The sequence below is a fragment of the Notolepis coatsorum genome (assembly GCF_963971535.1).
Source record: "Notolepis coatsorum genome assembly, chromosome: 17".
Lineage (NCBI taxonomy): Eukaryota > Metazoa > Chordata > Actinopteri > Aulopiformes > Paralepididae > Notolepis > Notolepis coatsorum.
Window position 1 is genome coordinate 80,685,114 of NC_140181.1, and position 16,748 is coordinate 80,701,861.

Sequence of the window (16,748 nt, forward strand, 5' to 3'; positions counted from 1 at the left end):
ACCGGACCGGAAGTATTGTTGTGATTATCCTAGCCGACAACTTGTCTCGTCCGGTTTTGTTTTTTAGTTTTAACGTTAGCTACTAACGTTAGATGCAGCTACTACAGGCAATCAACGATGAGGAGGAAGCGTCAAAGCAGTATTATAATAGAATAGCTGTGGTGCGTAGGCACTGCAGCACGACTCGAAAACGACCTGTTATAATAAATTAATTCATGTTTAACTTGTCCCCGTCTCCAGTCCTTTGACTAGCCCCACCCGTTCATTGTAAACAATGATGCATGTAATTGTATTAACGTTATTCTGTGTTATTCTAACGTTACACTACAAATAACGCTACTTGGTTAAAAGGAGCAACACTATTGAGAAATGTAGTTAAGCTATGTGGTGTTGCCCCACGGAGCTCCTGTGCTGTGCTGTAGTAAAGCCAGTGGCCCGCCTCCCAACACGGACAGTGACTGACAAGGGGCACTGGTTCCGCCTCATTAAAACAAACAAATAGCAATTAATCGCGCCCATCAAAATCATTGCATTAATTTAAATTATCGCGGCAATTAATCGATTTATTGCTTATCGCGGCAGGCCTAGGTATATCCTATATAAGACAATTAACAAAAATGTGATTTCATTGGATGTGCACTGTCAACTAATGCTTGTATATCTTATTGTGTTTGTTTATGTGTTTGTTTAAAAAATAATAAAAAAATAAAATACAAAAAAAATATCAATAATTATCGATATGAAACATTTTATCATGATAACGTTTTTGGCCATATCACCCAGCCCTAGCTGGCAGTCACATTGATTAATCTACTCCAGTACGCGCTCCGAAAGTCTGTAAACTTGTGCATAACTGAGTATAGAGAGAAGGCTCTATAGCAGAGGTTCCCAACCATTGGGTCGCAGACCGGTACCTGGCCGTGGATCATTTGGTACCGGGCCGCAAAGAAAGAATAAAGTTGTTTAAAGGAAATGTATTTTATTTTCATTAGTCTTCCGGGTATTTTACCCTGAAAAATTGCCACTTGTGCCCTCGCCTCACTCATTTTCGTAAAATAAGTCTCCTGCCATAATGCTCCCCTTCTCGTAATTCACTCACAGCTCGCACTGTGGTTGTGGCAGAGACATGATTATAATCGAGTTTTTATGCACCCTGAGTCTCCCGAACACATATACAATAAAAAGCTAAAAATGTAAAATAAAAAGCGGAGGTTTGAACTAATCCATTAATTAAGATTTGAGTGCCAACGTAACGAACAAAGGTCCGAACCTTCAAACGTTTGGGCTCAGCCCTAGTATCGGCCAATACAGTGCATCCCTAGTTTTCTACAAAAACGTTTGTCATGAGAAGGTTGTGTTAATTGAGAATAAATAATAGTCCATCATTAGCTAAAATAAATTGCAATTCCTGTTTACATTTCAAATTGACTGAACTGAAAGTGAGCTGGAGCCAACTCTAATATACAACTTGGTTTACCTCCGAGCTTGTCTCGTGTCCTTGTCTAGATTCCCTCTCTTCTTTCCTTGTCAATTAGCCATGGCCTTATTATTTATTACAAATGTGTGGTAATACCATAATAATGCTCTCATATTGTAACCAGACAATGTTTAATACATGAACTAAGTAGGGCAATCATTAGACCACAGTACTGGACAGATGTGCCAAACTAGCATGAGACTTATAGTTATATTGTTTAACAGCTGTGCTCACAACTATGCATGTGATATACACAAAGGCGTGTTCTGGGTTATATCAGTGACAGTTAGGAAATGGAGCTCTGCAGGAATTTCACTACATCACAATAGTGTGACAGAGGATTTATAAACACAGAAAGAGGAACACTGCGAAGAGGGGTAGGAGATGTGTAATTACGTGTGTGTATTGTTCCTACATTTGTGCATTTCTGCAGTTGCACAATGGTCTTTGTATCCGCAAGTACCCTTAATAAACCATAGTGAACTTTGAAACTTTTATATGACACAATACATTTATATTGCGTATAATAATAACTCAAATGAACACTTGAAAGCTTAGTAATTATCAGTGAAGAGCCCAATCGAAGCTTCAGACTTCCAATGAGATGTAGTGTTCTGATTGATTGAACATTTTATTAACAGATTGCAGAATGGGTACAATACAGTACGGCTCAATACACACAATTGTTAACACATTCGGGGCCATTGGGGGCCGTCTAATCTCACGCTAAACAGCCAGCATTTCAAAACAGACTTGCATTGTATGTGAGGCTGTTTGTAGAGCTAAATATATACTTTATAGTATTGCTAAATATATACTTTATAGTATTGCTATCTGTCCATTCTCATTGTCAATTGAGACCATAAACCATCCCTTCAAAATGGCTTAAAGAAATAATTTTTTCATCAATACGTTCTCATTTTATAGCCTCGTGAATATAAGTGTTATATGGGATTTGGACTAGTATATTTCCTGGAAGGCGAGATACAGGGCGCTAAGCTAATAACATTAAATCGAACAGCTTTTTCGGCACTACAGAAGCTGGAGCTAAAACGCAAAATGCATATTGTCGGTATTCATGGTCCACCACGTTGTTTCTGATTATTGATTACCAATAACCGCGTTAGCCTCAGTAGCCACATTCGCTGATCGGCTGGTTGGCTTACAAAGCAAGGCCTGATCAGCATGTAATTTATGTGAAAAAGATCTTACCGTGGGCCGGTTGGATCCCCAAAAGGATTTCCCAGTTATCGATCACCATCTGGTAGATCGATATGTCCATTGGCTGATGATATATTCCTTTACTGCATAGTGAATTCGGCTTCGCAAAAGGTATTCCAAGCTACACATATTCTCGAAGACACTCTGATGTCACGAGACCGCCGCCATCTTGGTATGAGGGAAAACAAACGGATTTCTACGATCAAATGTATGCGTTGAGCTCCGTTTTTATTACATATTTGATCATATTCTTGTTCATTTCATAACCTTTTTTTTTGTTTAAAGATTTATTTTTTGGAGTTTTATCGCTTTATTTCTACTGGGCAGTCCAGTAGGGAGAGACAGAGGAGGAATGGGAGACAGAGTGGGGGGAAAACATTCGGGAAATAACGACGGGTTCGGGAATCGAACCCGGGTCGCCCGTGTCGCGGCTGAGCGCGCTATGTGGTTCGCCACTGGGGCGCCCCATTTCATAACCTTTTCATATAATTTGTTTTGAAAATATTGAGGCCAACATGGCATTTCACTACTTCGAAAGCCTTTCTGGTGATTCTAAAGGCCTCTGCATGCTACAGAAACTTCAAAGCAACTGCAACACAACATCGACAAAGCAACGGTGTTGCAGACACTCTGCCTTTATGCTTCTGCAACATCGATGTGCAGCCTATGCAACATTGTACCCCGGATGTAGCTAGGTTCCCTAGATAGATGAAATTTCCCTTCTCAACCAACCCGTTGATAACAAGCAGAAAAAGAAGCATTATTTTTACTTCCGGTCGGGGGATTTTAAAATAAAAGAGCGACGTCTAAAAGCACCGTAAATACGTTTATTTTGTACATTATCTAACGTTAACACGAACCTAAACTAATCTAAAGTTAGAAGTATGTGATGTATTCTGCTTGTGTAACTTTAGGTTCGTTTTAACGTTAGCTAGCAGCAGGGATGGACGCCTTTGTGCAAATGCAGGCAGCTACAGGCACTCGAGGTCGAGGAAGAGCTGCTGAATTTAATCGGCAGGAGGAGAGAGAGCTCGTCAAAGCTGGATATATCCCTGTGGCTGTGGTTGTAGGCACGAAAATGCAGCTCGAACTACCTGTTATATTAAATTAATTGATTGCTGTTTAACAACTTGTCCGTGTCCAGTCCTTTCGAACTGCCCCACCGTTCATTGTAAACAATGATGCATGTAATTATATTAACGTTACTGTGTGTTGTTGTAGCTATGTTAATAAATTCTGAATGGCATTGACGTTAGTTGGGTATGATAGAGCATTGAATAGCATCATCAACACTAGCTGGCTGGCTACAACAATGGAGACCCTCTGCAACAACCGCGTTGAAATCGCGCTGATGTTGTGTTGCAGTTGCTTTGAAGTTGCTGTAGCATGTAGAGGCCTTAAGGCAAAAAAAAGGCATGTAGGCTACTTGAAGAGAATGGACTAACGTTATATGGTGAAGTAGCTAGCAGCTAACATTTCTCTGCTGTTTACAGCCTCGCAGCCAATAAAACTTAATTTACGATATACATATTTGTTCCTTATTCTCACCCGTTATGAAATGGGTAGAGCAGACATACGTATGATTTGACGTGGGGGCCAGGGTCTGCTTTGATCGAGTCACTCTCCCGTCTGAGTGCCCTCTTGATAGCCGCCAGCTATCCGTGATGCCTCAACTGGTATTATATAAAACTTTCTATTTGAATTTTTTATTATGTTATTACTAGTACAAAGCGTCAGCTCTTTGGCATTGTGATGCTTTATTATTATTATTATTATTGAAAACTTTATTAACAGATTGCAGAATGGGTACAGTACAGTACAGCTCAATACATACAATTGTTAAGGGGATGCAGACCAGAGAAAGACTTTCGTCTTGTTTACATCAGGGTCCCCCATTTTCAATTCATCGTAACATATATGACATACAGATAGACAGTACTGCTACATCTATACATTTATGACATACCAGATTTGCAAATACAGTACTGTTTGTGATACGAAAAGAGTCCAGCAACGTACCTCTGACTAAATGTCCTCGTCTGAGTAGAACTGATTTTCTAAATAAATGTGGGATAATTACTTCTGTACAATTTCTTATGCTGGTGTAGATTAACCTTTGGAGTGGTAAAAAAAATCTAAATCTAGAAACATTTTGATCGTGAATTTGGCACCAATTACCATGGCAGCAATTCAGGCAAGCCCTAGTATATTCAAAAAAGTGTACCCGGCCGAGTGTGTACCTTTGGTGTGTGTGTGTCTGTCTGTAATTTGTGTGCGTGTGTGTCCACTACGTGCGACAGCTTTAAGCTGTCGTCGATTGACAGCGTTAAGGGTGTTAGTAGGGCCTGTGCAACAGCAGAGCCACAGACCTGTCTATGCTCTTCCCCTTCATCTCGAGGCCCTGGGGGGAGAGAGGGGGCATGACGGGAGGCGGGAGCCATATCTACCCAACCCCCCCCCTGTACTGATTCTCATCACACCACTCATCATCGGCCCCTCTCCACTAGCAGCAGACTTTTGTAGTGATTGTGAGAGGAGAGGTGGGCACGGAGGGGCGGGGGAAGAAGAGCAGAAGCTCAAATAACAAGAAGAGGGCAGCACTGATGACTGCATACATGCACACGCACACTCAGTGTTGGGGAGTATAATGAGCGCTGTTGCTCCGCGGACCCTCGTTAAGGTGGGCGGCTTGTTTACGAGTGGAAACCACTTCAGAGCTGCTACTGTTGGTGATGGATGAGACGTCACACATGTACACATAAACCCAATACGACTGTCATTACTGATCTATTTCCGTCTCTTTATCTGGGTCATATTCAGGCCAAATGGCTCTTCTGCCCTCACAACACACGCTGGCGGGCGCATGTGCCCTCTCAATCTGCCACTGACCCTTTCATCCCTTGTTGTGGCGTTTGTCGCTTCGCGCTGCTTTCTTCTCATCTCTCGCTAAACATTCCCTTGTCTTCATTGGACTCATCCACTTTCTCCACCTCCATCTCTCGCTCTCTCATCTCCATCTCTCTCTGATTGACTACTAGGTGGATGTACTGAGAGATCCTTAGCAGCTGCCCCACCCACCCTATAGGTGCTCATGCTAAGATAGTATAATGCCAGCTAGAGCGATATCTTCTGCCCCGGGCTTTAGTACGGGCTCAGCCGGTCAGTCAGAAGCAGCAGACTGAAGTTATGCCATTGTCCTGCTGTCACAATGGCCCCATTCACACCGCTAAGCGCCTGATCCAAGTCGGCAGATGCTGTGTTGGAAAATCTCACACACACAAAGGAAGTTCCCTTCCGAGGAGCAAATGCACACAGGCACACACATGCGTGCACGCTCAAACACACACAAAAGTGCATGCTATCTTACAAACACATGCACTCTCTCTCTCTCTCACAAACATGCACTCTCTCTCACACACACACACGCATGCACTCCCTCTCACACTAAAATCGAGAGAGGAGGTTCTCCCTGTGAGTCTGATGGACTTCACATACTCTGATAAGATCCCAATGGGAGATTGAGAACGCTGTTGTTCATACTCTACAGACCCAGATGTCTGATGCCATAATATCTTTATAAGAAACGCAAACGAAAAGTCTCAAATTAGTCATTATAGCATATGGACGCTCAAGTTTAGAGAAACATAAATCGTTTCACATCCACCTGACAGCGTGTCCTGCCCCTGAGTAAAGTGTTTCCCCTGGGTCTCTCTCTGTGATCGACTTGAGTGTCATTCCTGCATGCTTCGGGGCAAAGCAGTGCTGCAAATGAAAACGTTTCCACAAGCCATTGTGGATATTACGGTGAAGCTATAACCGTTTGGATATCCCCGTCTGTTTGGAGGAGCACCAACGCAATAGTGTCTCCTATGTAAAAATGCAAGGAAGCAATTGGAAAGCCACGGTCTGTGGGATTCTGGGAATTCCCATGGTCCCTGTTTCAGGGGACTCCAATAGGGTCCAGCTGCAGCACCGGAGTATCCTCTCACTGGACAAGCCTGTGGCAGCCACGAACCTGCGCTGTTTTAACACTTTCAGTACCACGAGGTGGCGCCAGAGTTAGCTCTTGCCACCATCGGCACCAATGTTATCGTTAATATCGCCTAATCTATGTTTTAAATTATGGCTATGTGTCTAATCTGCCCGTCGCTTATCAAAGAATCCTTTTCCAGTCAGTGCTGTCAAGGCAGATTGGTTTTTTATCGCTTCATTTCCGTTTGAGAGCATTTTGAAAAGCACACGTTTTGAGGTAAAAGACAGTCCATTCTGGGCCATTCTATGATAATCGTCTTTTACTGGAATATTCCAGAACGTTGCTATTTGTCGGCCTATTTATGAATCGTTTTCAAATAAACGCTAGATGATCAATATTATACATACACGCACGCCCATTCGAGCCGCGCACGGATAATCGCCGTGTTCATTTCCTCTTGGATTTTTACAGTGAAACCGAAAGAGCCCATTTCACAAAACAGCTTATATCTTCATCAAAATGAGTCTGATTATCCTAACACTGATAACATAGGGTGTTTTCACACCTGTAGTTCGTTTGCTTTGTTCCGATTCAGGGACTATTATGATACAATTGTTGCACTTGATTCTTAGTTCGTTTGTGTTCACACGGCTGTGTTCACACGAACCAAAACAAACGCACGCGCGAGCAAACTATCACTCATTGGTCAGATTTTGGGGTGTGCCCCCCCCCCCCCCAACCCTGACTCTCCGCGTTACATTGAAATCGGGGAGGAGAGAGCGGGGGAGCAAATGAATGAATGTGGATGAGAGCCGTGATGCAAGTGGTTGCAGATACGGCTGTGGGGGTGCTAGAGACATGATCGAATAGTCTTTTATGCGCCTCAATCTCCTGAACACGGCGCGAGCCATTCCTAATCGATCAGAACTAAATCGGCAGCGAAAAAGCCCATTTTAAAGCACCTATTATTACCCATGCACATGCGCAGATTGCCACAGAGTCTGGAGACGCGAGATGACGCACAAATGAATGTGGACTGTTCCATCAGAGGGGGAGCTTCGGTGGCCAGTGTCCTTTCAGCCGACCAGGATAATGAAACAATGATCCCACTAAATGGCCAGAAGCGTCTTATGGCGACATCTACAATTACCTCATTGAGTCTCCAGGTAGACTAATGTTTATATTTAAGTGCAGCGGTCTGTAGCCACTCACATTACCACCGAAGCTCCCCCCTCTGATGGAACAGTCCACATTCATTCTCTCGGTGAGAGAGAGAGGGAGAGAGAGAGTCAGTGAGAGGGAGAGAGAGAGAGGTGTTGTCTCGCACGGTGCTGCTGTTGCAGCGTCACTACAGTCACTAAACTTTCTGTACACTTGCGTGTTCTCCAGCATCTGACGAATGCCCAAATATCAACGAGGCAGTGTACCGAGTCATCGCTGCTCCACGTTGACCCACGGCTCACTATTATTATTATTATTATTATTATTATTATTATTGTGTCGGTTTGCTAAATCGATTGCATTCTCACAGCATAGAGTCCGCTTCGGGGTCGGTTGTAACTGCGCCGAGACCACCCTCTCCAGGTGGTCTCGGTCCGCTTGTTTTGTTCCGCAACAGAATGTGATTGCTGTGTTCATATATGCCCAACTGAACCGAAATAGCGGGTAAACGCTCCAGGTTTCGGATCAACAGCTCCAAACGAGCCAGGTGTGAAAACGCCCATAGATTCCTTACCTGACATCAGATGGTATCCAACTGGTATATTCCAATTCCTGATCACCATTCGAAAAAATCGATAAGTGTATGGATCCAATGTGATACAGTAGAACACATGATTCCGCGGGGTTCAGAGGCTCCAGAATGAACTCTAATAACCCCGGCTGCATCAGTGGACTGGAAAATGTGGAGTACAGGATTTTTTCCCCCATCCATTTTCATTGAGTCCATTCCAAAATCCCTTATGTCATCTGGGAGACGATAGGGGGCGCTTTTTTCTACATCTGATCGCCGGCGGCGCTCGGGTAGACTAGGGTAGGCTCGCGTGATGCTTTCAGATCGCTAAAAAAAAATTCAATAAAAATTCTGAGAAATCTCATGAGTGGCTTTCAACGAGATATTAACAATTCCGAGAAAACTCGTGAGTGGCATAGAAAGTGTTAAGTGAGCGTGTGTTATTGGATTGATTGATTTTTATTGTAGGGGTGCACGATATAGATTTTTTGACCCCGATATCGAAATCGATAGTTTTCTGCTCCTCAAGGTCGATACCGATAATATATATATATTTATTGTATTATTATTATTATAAAAATTTGTATTCCTGTAGTTTTGACCTAACCAGATTTATCATGACATGAGCGTTACTATGTTACTAGCCAAGACAACAGTTTTGACTCTTCAAATAAAGTGACCATATTTATTTTTCCAAATAATGGAATTATGAACCTGGGCTCTAAATGACGAAGTAGCCGACAGAATAATTTGTCTTCGACGAGGGAAAATCGATTGCATTCTCACAGCATAGAGTCCGCTTCGGGGTCGGTTGTAACTGCGCCGAGACCACCCTCTCCAGGTGGTCTCGGTCCGCTTGTTTTGTTCCGCAACAGAATGTGATTGCTGTGTTCATATATGCCCAACTGAACCGAAATAGCGGGTAAACGCTCCAGGTTTCGGATCAACAGCTCCAAACGAGCCAGGTGTGAAAACGCCCATAGATTCCTTACCTGACATCAGATGGTATCCAACTGGTATATTCCAATTCCTGATCACCATTCGAAAAAATCGATAAGTGTATGGATCCAATGTGATACAGTAGAACACATGATTCCGCGGGGTTCAGAGGCTCCAGAATGAACTCTAATAACCCCGGCTGCATCAGTGGACTGGAAAATGTGGAGTACAGGATTTTTTCCCCCATCCATTTTCATTGAGTCCATTCCAAAATCCCTTATGTCATCTGGGAGACGATAGGGGGCGCTTTTTTCTACATCTGATCGCCGGCGGCGCTCGGGTAGACTAGGGTAGGCTCGCGTGATGCTTTCAGATCGCTAAAAAAAAATTCAATAAAAATTCCGAGAAATCTCGTGAGTGGCTTTCAACGAGATATTAATAATTCCGAGAAAACTCGTGAGTGGCATAGAAAGTGTTAAGTGAGCGTGTGTTATTGGATTGATTGATTTTTATTGTAGGGGTGCACGATATAGATTTTTTGACCCCGATATCGAAATCGATAGTTTTCTGCTCCTCAAGGTCGATACCGATAATATATATATATTTATTGTATTATTATTATTATAAAAATGTGTATTCCTGTAGTTTTGACCTAACCAGATTTATCATGACATGAGCGTTACTATGTTACTAGCCAAGACAACAGTTTTGACTCTTCAAATAAAGTGACCATATTTATTTTTCCAAATAATGGAATTATGAACCTGGGCTCTAAATGACGAAGTAGCCGACAGAATAATTTGTCTTCGACGAGGGAAAAGGGCTGGTCGTCAAGTGCCATAATTTCTGTGATCAAATTAGAGATCGCTTGAGCCCTTGGGTCATCTCTGTCAAACGTCCTTAATTTTGCAAACGCCTCGTCAATAGGTACAAGCCCCGCCGGTTACTTTGCAGCTGGCTTTGGATTCGCAGCAGCTTAGCCTTTAGCTGCTTGCGCGTCGTCGTCGGATTTTAATACACCATCGTAGCGGTGGTGATGTTTCAGGTGACTAATTAGGTTGGGTGTGTTATAGCTTGTTGCCCCTTTCCCTCCTCGTGGAACTTTTGCATTTGTTACAAATAGCGAACTGTTTTCCTCTGAAACCTTGAAAAAGTCCCACACTACTGATGCCATGTTTGTTTACTATCTGAGTGTGCTGCTTCTGAAAGTTACGTGACTACGTCACAGCCAGGCATGAGAAAGGGAGCGCTGGATTTGTGAAAAACTTCCTCTTCCTAAACCACACGCCATCAGTCATACCACAGTACTGGCAAAACGGGAGGAGCCTACAGTAAAAACAAACGCCCTTTATCCCAATCCACCCACACCGCATTTTTTTAACCAAAAAATACATTATATATTATCGGAGCTATCAATAATTGTATCGGGTTTATCGGGATGACGTCATAATTGCTGATATCGGCCAGATAATTATCGACCTGATAATTATCGTGCATCCCTAGAAAATTGTATTAACACTTTGAGTGCCAATGACGCTATATGTCGTTAGTTCATGCCGACCGTTGAGTGCCAGCGACGACAAATAGCTTTTTTTGTCGTTTTTTTTATTATTATTAGCGATTTGAATTCATATTTCATCAATCTAGTCTCACGTTAGTGCTGCAAACTCTCTCTGAGCTCCATTGGGAAAATACCGCCCCCTATCGTCTCTCCCTGTTGTACTGCACCCCATTGGATTAGACTGAATGAAACACATGGGGGGGCGGGGGGGGGGGGGGATCCAGTTTCCTAATTTTACTTCTCCGGCAAGCCATCCGAGAGGATCCAAGTCATTGCCGAGCCGCAAAACAGCGTGGAATACATATTTCCAGTACCCAGCGCTGAATCAATAAACGCGATCGATATTTGGAATGGCGATCAGGAATTGGAATAATCTTTTTGGAGAACATCTGATCTGAGGTAAGGAATCTATTTTACCAGTCTTAGGATAATCAGACCTTTTTTCACAGAGATATCAGCGTGTGCCATATGTGTGTGTGCTGATCAGGAAATGAGAATCGATTTTTCAGCCTGCTTATATAGCGTGCACATATACTATCGATAATCTAGCGTTTATTTGAAAACTATTCATAAATAGGCAGATTTTTTTTTTGTGTATTCCAGAATATTCCAGTAAAGGGCGTTTATCACAGAATCTTTATATTTTCCTGAAACTTTCAAGAAAACTAGGGTTTTTCAAAATGGTATAAAACGGAAATTAACCGATTAAAAAACAATCCGTTTCGACAATGTTGACTGCAAACAAGTCATAGTTTATGCGTTCACAAATATGAGAGCACTATCATTGAAGTGGGTGGTGGCATTCAATGGGGGTAAGGCGCACCGCATGGCTGGTAATCAAAGTGTTAATGTCCGCCTTGTTTCGAACTGGTTATGCTTAGGCCCTCTTTCGACGTCGCCCTCTTTCAAAGTCGGTTATGCTTAGAGTTTGGAATCAGGGCTGGTGGTCTATCGCCCTGCTCTAAAGATAAACTCTAAGCATAACCGACTTCGAAAGAGGGCCTAAGCATAACCAGTTCGAAACAAGGCGGCGGACATTAATAAAATTTTTAATCAAACAATCCAATAACACAGCTCACTTAAAACAGCGCAGGTTCGTGGCTGCCACAGGCTTGCCCCTGTATCACAAACAGTACTGTATTTGAAAATCTGGTATGTCATAAATGTATAGATGTAGCAGTACTGTCTATCTGTATGTCATGTGTGTCATATGATGAATTGAAAATGGGGGACCCTGATGGAAACAAGACGAAAGTCTTTCTCAGGTCTGCATCCTCTTAACAATTGTATGTATTGAGCTCTACTGTACTGTACCCATTCTGCAAACTTTTCAATCAATCAATTGAGAGGATTTTCCGGCGCTGCAGCTGGACCCTACTCGGGGTCGCTGTTTATCAATCATCTCAGAAATGTCTTTTAATTAATGAAGGCCTCAAAGCCAAATGCTGAGGTTTTCCATGCCGCCCCCCACCCCTCTTGCCTTCCTTTCAAAAACACGCTTAACCGGGAAAAGGGGCGGTTTTTTCCTCTGTGGAAAATCTGATTTGAGCCCCGCGAGCCAAAAACTCAACCCCCTGTCTGTCACCCTTTCGGCGCCACGGTTAATATGTATGTGAACGCACGCGGGCACGGCTACATTAAATAAAGCACAGAAAGAACCGAGCGCGAGCCCAATGTTAGCGCGGTATCACTAATAGCACGTGGGAGCCGAGCTGCGCGCAGTCTGGCTAGTGGCTACCCGGCCGTGGGGCCGCATGCACTTGCTGCTGCAGTTCATTCTGCCGGTCACCTCCATCACCCTCCTCACCCAACAACAACAACAGGCGTCTCTTCGCCAAAGAAAGCCAAACCGTCTACTTACCCAGAATATGAAGTTGAACACGAACAAAAGGTATTTCACACATTTCATCCCTCCTTCCACTTTCCCCATTTCGACTGGATATTGCGGTGTTTTTTAGCCTACTACGCGAGAATCTTGAGAAATTCGGTTAAATGTTTTCCTCGAGACAATGAGCAATAACGGTCGCTCTCTTGTCACAACACTTGTGCATCAAGCGCTGTCAGTTTCGGCAGTAGGCAGCCTCCACACACAAAACAAAACACCACACGATTCGCCCAGAATCTTTCCAGACCGCCCATTTCAATAGTGTGTAGGTAGGGGGCCCGAAGGGGGACTCGAGACTACACGATTGGACCTTGACACAAACGCATCGTTGCGGCGTTGGTTTTCATTGGATGATTGATTGATTGAAAACTTTATTAACAGATTGCAGAATGGGTACAGTACAGCTCACACTGTACACATATTTATGCAGCCATCTCCTATATTAATGAACCTGTATCCCAATTATGTTCCACAGGAGAGAAACAGCCTACTACACTATAATAGGATGACTTGACGGTAATGCCATGGGCAATATAAAAAATATACTAGTCATGTTACTAACTAGAGAGGGCAGGTCAGATGGTTATTTAGGCCTAATTATGTCGCATTATCTCAATTTATATATCCAATATTTAGTCTGTAGGCTATTCAAATGTGTTAAGTGAAGCTAGTTGAATGTTAAAATGTTAATTTCACCAAAGTAATTTAAGAAACTGGAGGCCAACTGTAATCGCTTCTTAAAAAAAGTGATGAATCAAAAAGCATTTTATGTTTGTTTCTGCAATAATTTAGTTTATTTGAGCAATCTGTGTATGTCTACCTTTAGGCTAACTATTTGATATGTTACTTTCTTGACTTTTTAGAATGGTGTGTCAGAGAGGCATTTATGGAGTGTCTTAAGACTTAAGGAAACATTGCCTGCAGTTTTGTAAGCACTAAGCTCGGAACTTTCAGACATACTTAACTATGTCCGATTCACCTAGGTCTACCTGATAAACGTACAGTGTGGCACGGTGGTGTAGTGGTTAACACTGTCGCCTCACAGCAAGAAGGTCCAGGGTTCGATTCCCGCTTGGGGACCAGGTTTCCATGATGCCAGGTACCCAGGTGGGGTATCTCCCAGGCCTTTCTGTGTGGAGTTTGCATGTTCTACCCGTGCTCGCAAGGGTTCCCCCCCCCGATAAGATAAACCCAATGGAAAAACATGCACAACAACAGATCGCTAACGCTGTGGTGTCCTTGACGAAGACGGACAGGAGCACTTGGATTGGTCCCCGGGGCGCGGCTCACGTTGACGCCCTATCTGCTCCCGGCTGCCCATGGGGGGAAGGACGACGGGATGGGTCAAGCGCAGAGACTCAATCGCATCGGCGACTGAGGAAAGACAATGCATTGGCTCTCGAGCTTTTAAATGTGCTCTATAAATAAATTACTTGACTTGACTTGACTTGTGTGTGTGTATCCCGGTGTGTGTGTGCCGCTCCAATTGCATTTCCAGTTTGTTGCATGCCGAATAAAGACCCCCCTAAAGAGGTCCTGCATTATTATAGTGTGAGAATCAAGTGGGGGAGAGCAGGGACAAAAGTAGCAGAGGGGACGCTTGTAGCACAGACCTTTTTGCGGGGTAAGAGAAGCCAGGAAAATCCAGTGAAGCCAACTTGATTGTGTGTGATGAAGTACTTCCTGCCACTGAGTCCATGCCAGCTTATCTTTGGTGTGTGAGAGAGAGAGAGAGAGAGAGAGAGAGAGAGAGAGAGAGAGAGCAGTGATTGTTTTAGTGTTTTTTAAGTGCGCCAGCTCCATTCCAATGAGTTTCAAAGAAGACTTTCCAGATGGTTCTGTGTAACAGACGTGTCAGGTTAACTTTAGCCAAAGCCTGTGTTTCTTCCACTGCGACGGAGAGGGACAAAAGTAGCGGTGCGTAACTGATTGCATCCAACTCATTAATCCAAATGTAAAACCTCTGGCTGGTATTTGTAGAGGACATGTGTATGTTGTCCACAATAAAACACAGTTACTCTAAATAAAAGCAGCTTAACAAGTTCTTATTTCGTCACAGCTCATCAAAATAAATTGCTTATTTTTTACTTTTACATTTTTGTCATTTAGCTGACGCTATTATCCAAAGCGACTTACAAGTTCTGTACAACAAGACAGCAGGAAGGGTACAACTCAGCTAAGGGCAGCTGTAAGAGCCGAAGCTATATATATTTCGGTTATTGTATTACGTGAAGGTTTAATATTGATTGGATTTAGATAAAGTCATTGAACCATCGTATTTGTCATAATAGGGCATTCTGGAACCTAGAACCTTCTAGAGCGTTGTGGTGATCGTCATAATAGATCTTTCTAGAACATAGAACCTTCTGGAACGTTTGTGGTGATGTCGTAATAGAACTTTCTAGAACATAGAACATTCTGGAACCCTAGCGTGACATCATGATAGAACGTTCTGGAATGTGGAAGGGTAAGTAACATTGTTCGTCAAACAGTGTTGAACTTGAGTGCTACAGACTTGAGTGCATGTTAGCCTAGATTGTCCTAGTGTTCATACTTAGTTTATCATTTCTTAAATCAGGGTCCAAAGCAGGCCACAGGCCTGTTCCTGGTGGTACCTCAGAGCAGTACTGAGTCTGGGTGGTCCTTTGGGGAGAGACCACATTTTTAAGTCCAAATCTAAGAGTTAAGAACCCATGGCAGCCCTTAGGGCTGGAACCTCTTAGTCAATCAGCCTATGAATTATTTACTGGAAAAGTAATACCCTCTGCTTCACAACAGATACACAAGATCTAAAATGAGCATTCATTTAGTAAACTCACAGATCTGTTTATGAAATGGACTACTGAGTTGGTTGACAAACCTCTATGACTGAACTGTCGGTTGATTAATCGTTTTTTTGTTTTGTCAGGGAACAGCCTTAACACCACTCTAACACACCTGACCTTCACTTCACGCAAATGCGTCATGGATCTTAGCCTAAACTTTAAGCATCATCCAGCATTATTGCTTTGATTTAGTTTGAGCTGCGATTTTATTGCTTCTCTCTTCTCAAAGGGTCTTTGAGTATCCTGAAAAGCTCTATACAAATGAATAAAAAAATTATTGTTGTTATTAGATACATCGTAGATATGAATGAAATGGAAAAACAAGACTCATACTTGTTCTACTCCTCCATGCCGCTGCTGGCTTCATACCCTGCGCTGTACTGTAGGTCATAAAACATTTTCAAACCTCTTGTCTGACATCACTGATGGGGGTGAAAGGAGCCCAAAGGCAGCGCCGTTTTCAACACAAATATTTTCCATGGAGAGGAGATGGGATGTCCAAACAGCAGCTCACGTTGTACTGGTGAAATGAAATGACTGTCTAGAAATGTCCTTATAGAGGAACAGAATGGCCTGCCAAGCCGGCAGGGAGAGAGAGTGGGGAAGAGAGAGGGTATGTGAGAGATGGATGATAGAGAAGGAGAGAAGGGGAGAGAAAGAGAGAGAGAGAGAGAGAGAAAAAAAAGAAGACTGTACATGTACATGAGCTAACACAGATATTACTAAGATAACATACATGGGGAGAGAAGGGTATGTAAGAGATGGATGACAGAGGGAGGGAGGGAGAGAGAGAAAGAAAGAAGACAGTACATGTACATGAGCTGGCACAGATATTACTAACAAAACAGACACCCTGTTAACTAGTATCTTTCCTCGTTGGCCCTCAGCCACAGTTGAACCCCCTGTTGGGTTAAAGAAGCAGAGTTGGAACCGCGATGTGTTTTGTCCTCAGAGGCTCATTAACGGAGTCACGGTGAACAGAGAGAGAAGAGGTGGTTTAGCTTGGACTCTTGCCAGGAAGAGACGCAGACTGGCGCCGAAATAAGAGAAGGTGGGGAGACTTGGGACGAGACAGTCATCGCCTCGTCTCTAATTTGTTCCTACGTGTCCAGGTTGTTTGCGCGACTCCGAAATA

The 16,748-nt window shown here is 43.2% G+C and overlaps 1 protein-coding gene across 1 annotated transcript in view; it reads right to left on the bottom strand.

The window, feature by feature from the left end:
• The window catches only part of tspan2b (tetraspanin 2b), a 53,969-nt gene extending 41,008 nt beyond the window's left edge, over positions 1-12,961 (bottom strand). Inside the window, exon 1 of the mRNA XM_084332834.1 lies at positions 12,765-12,961. Within this exon, the coding sequence (XP_084188960.1) occupies positions 12,765-12,833 (69 nt within the window). The 5' untranslated portion in view covers positions 12,834-12,961. The remainder of the gene's footprint in view (positions 1-12,764) is intronic.
• Positions 12,962-16,748: the final 3,787 nt, after the last annotated feature.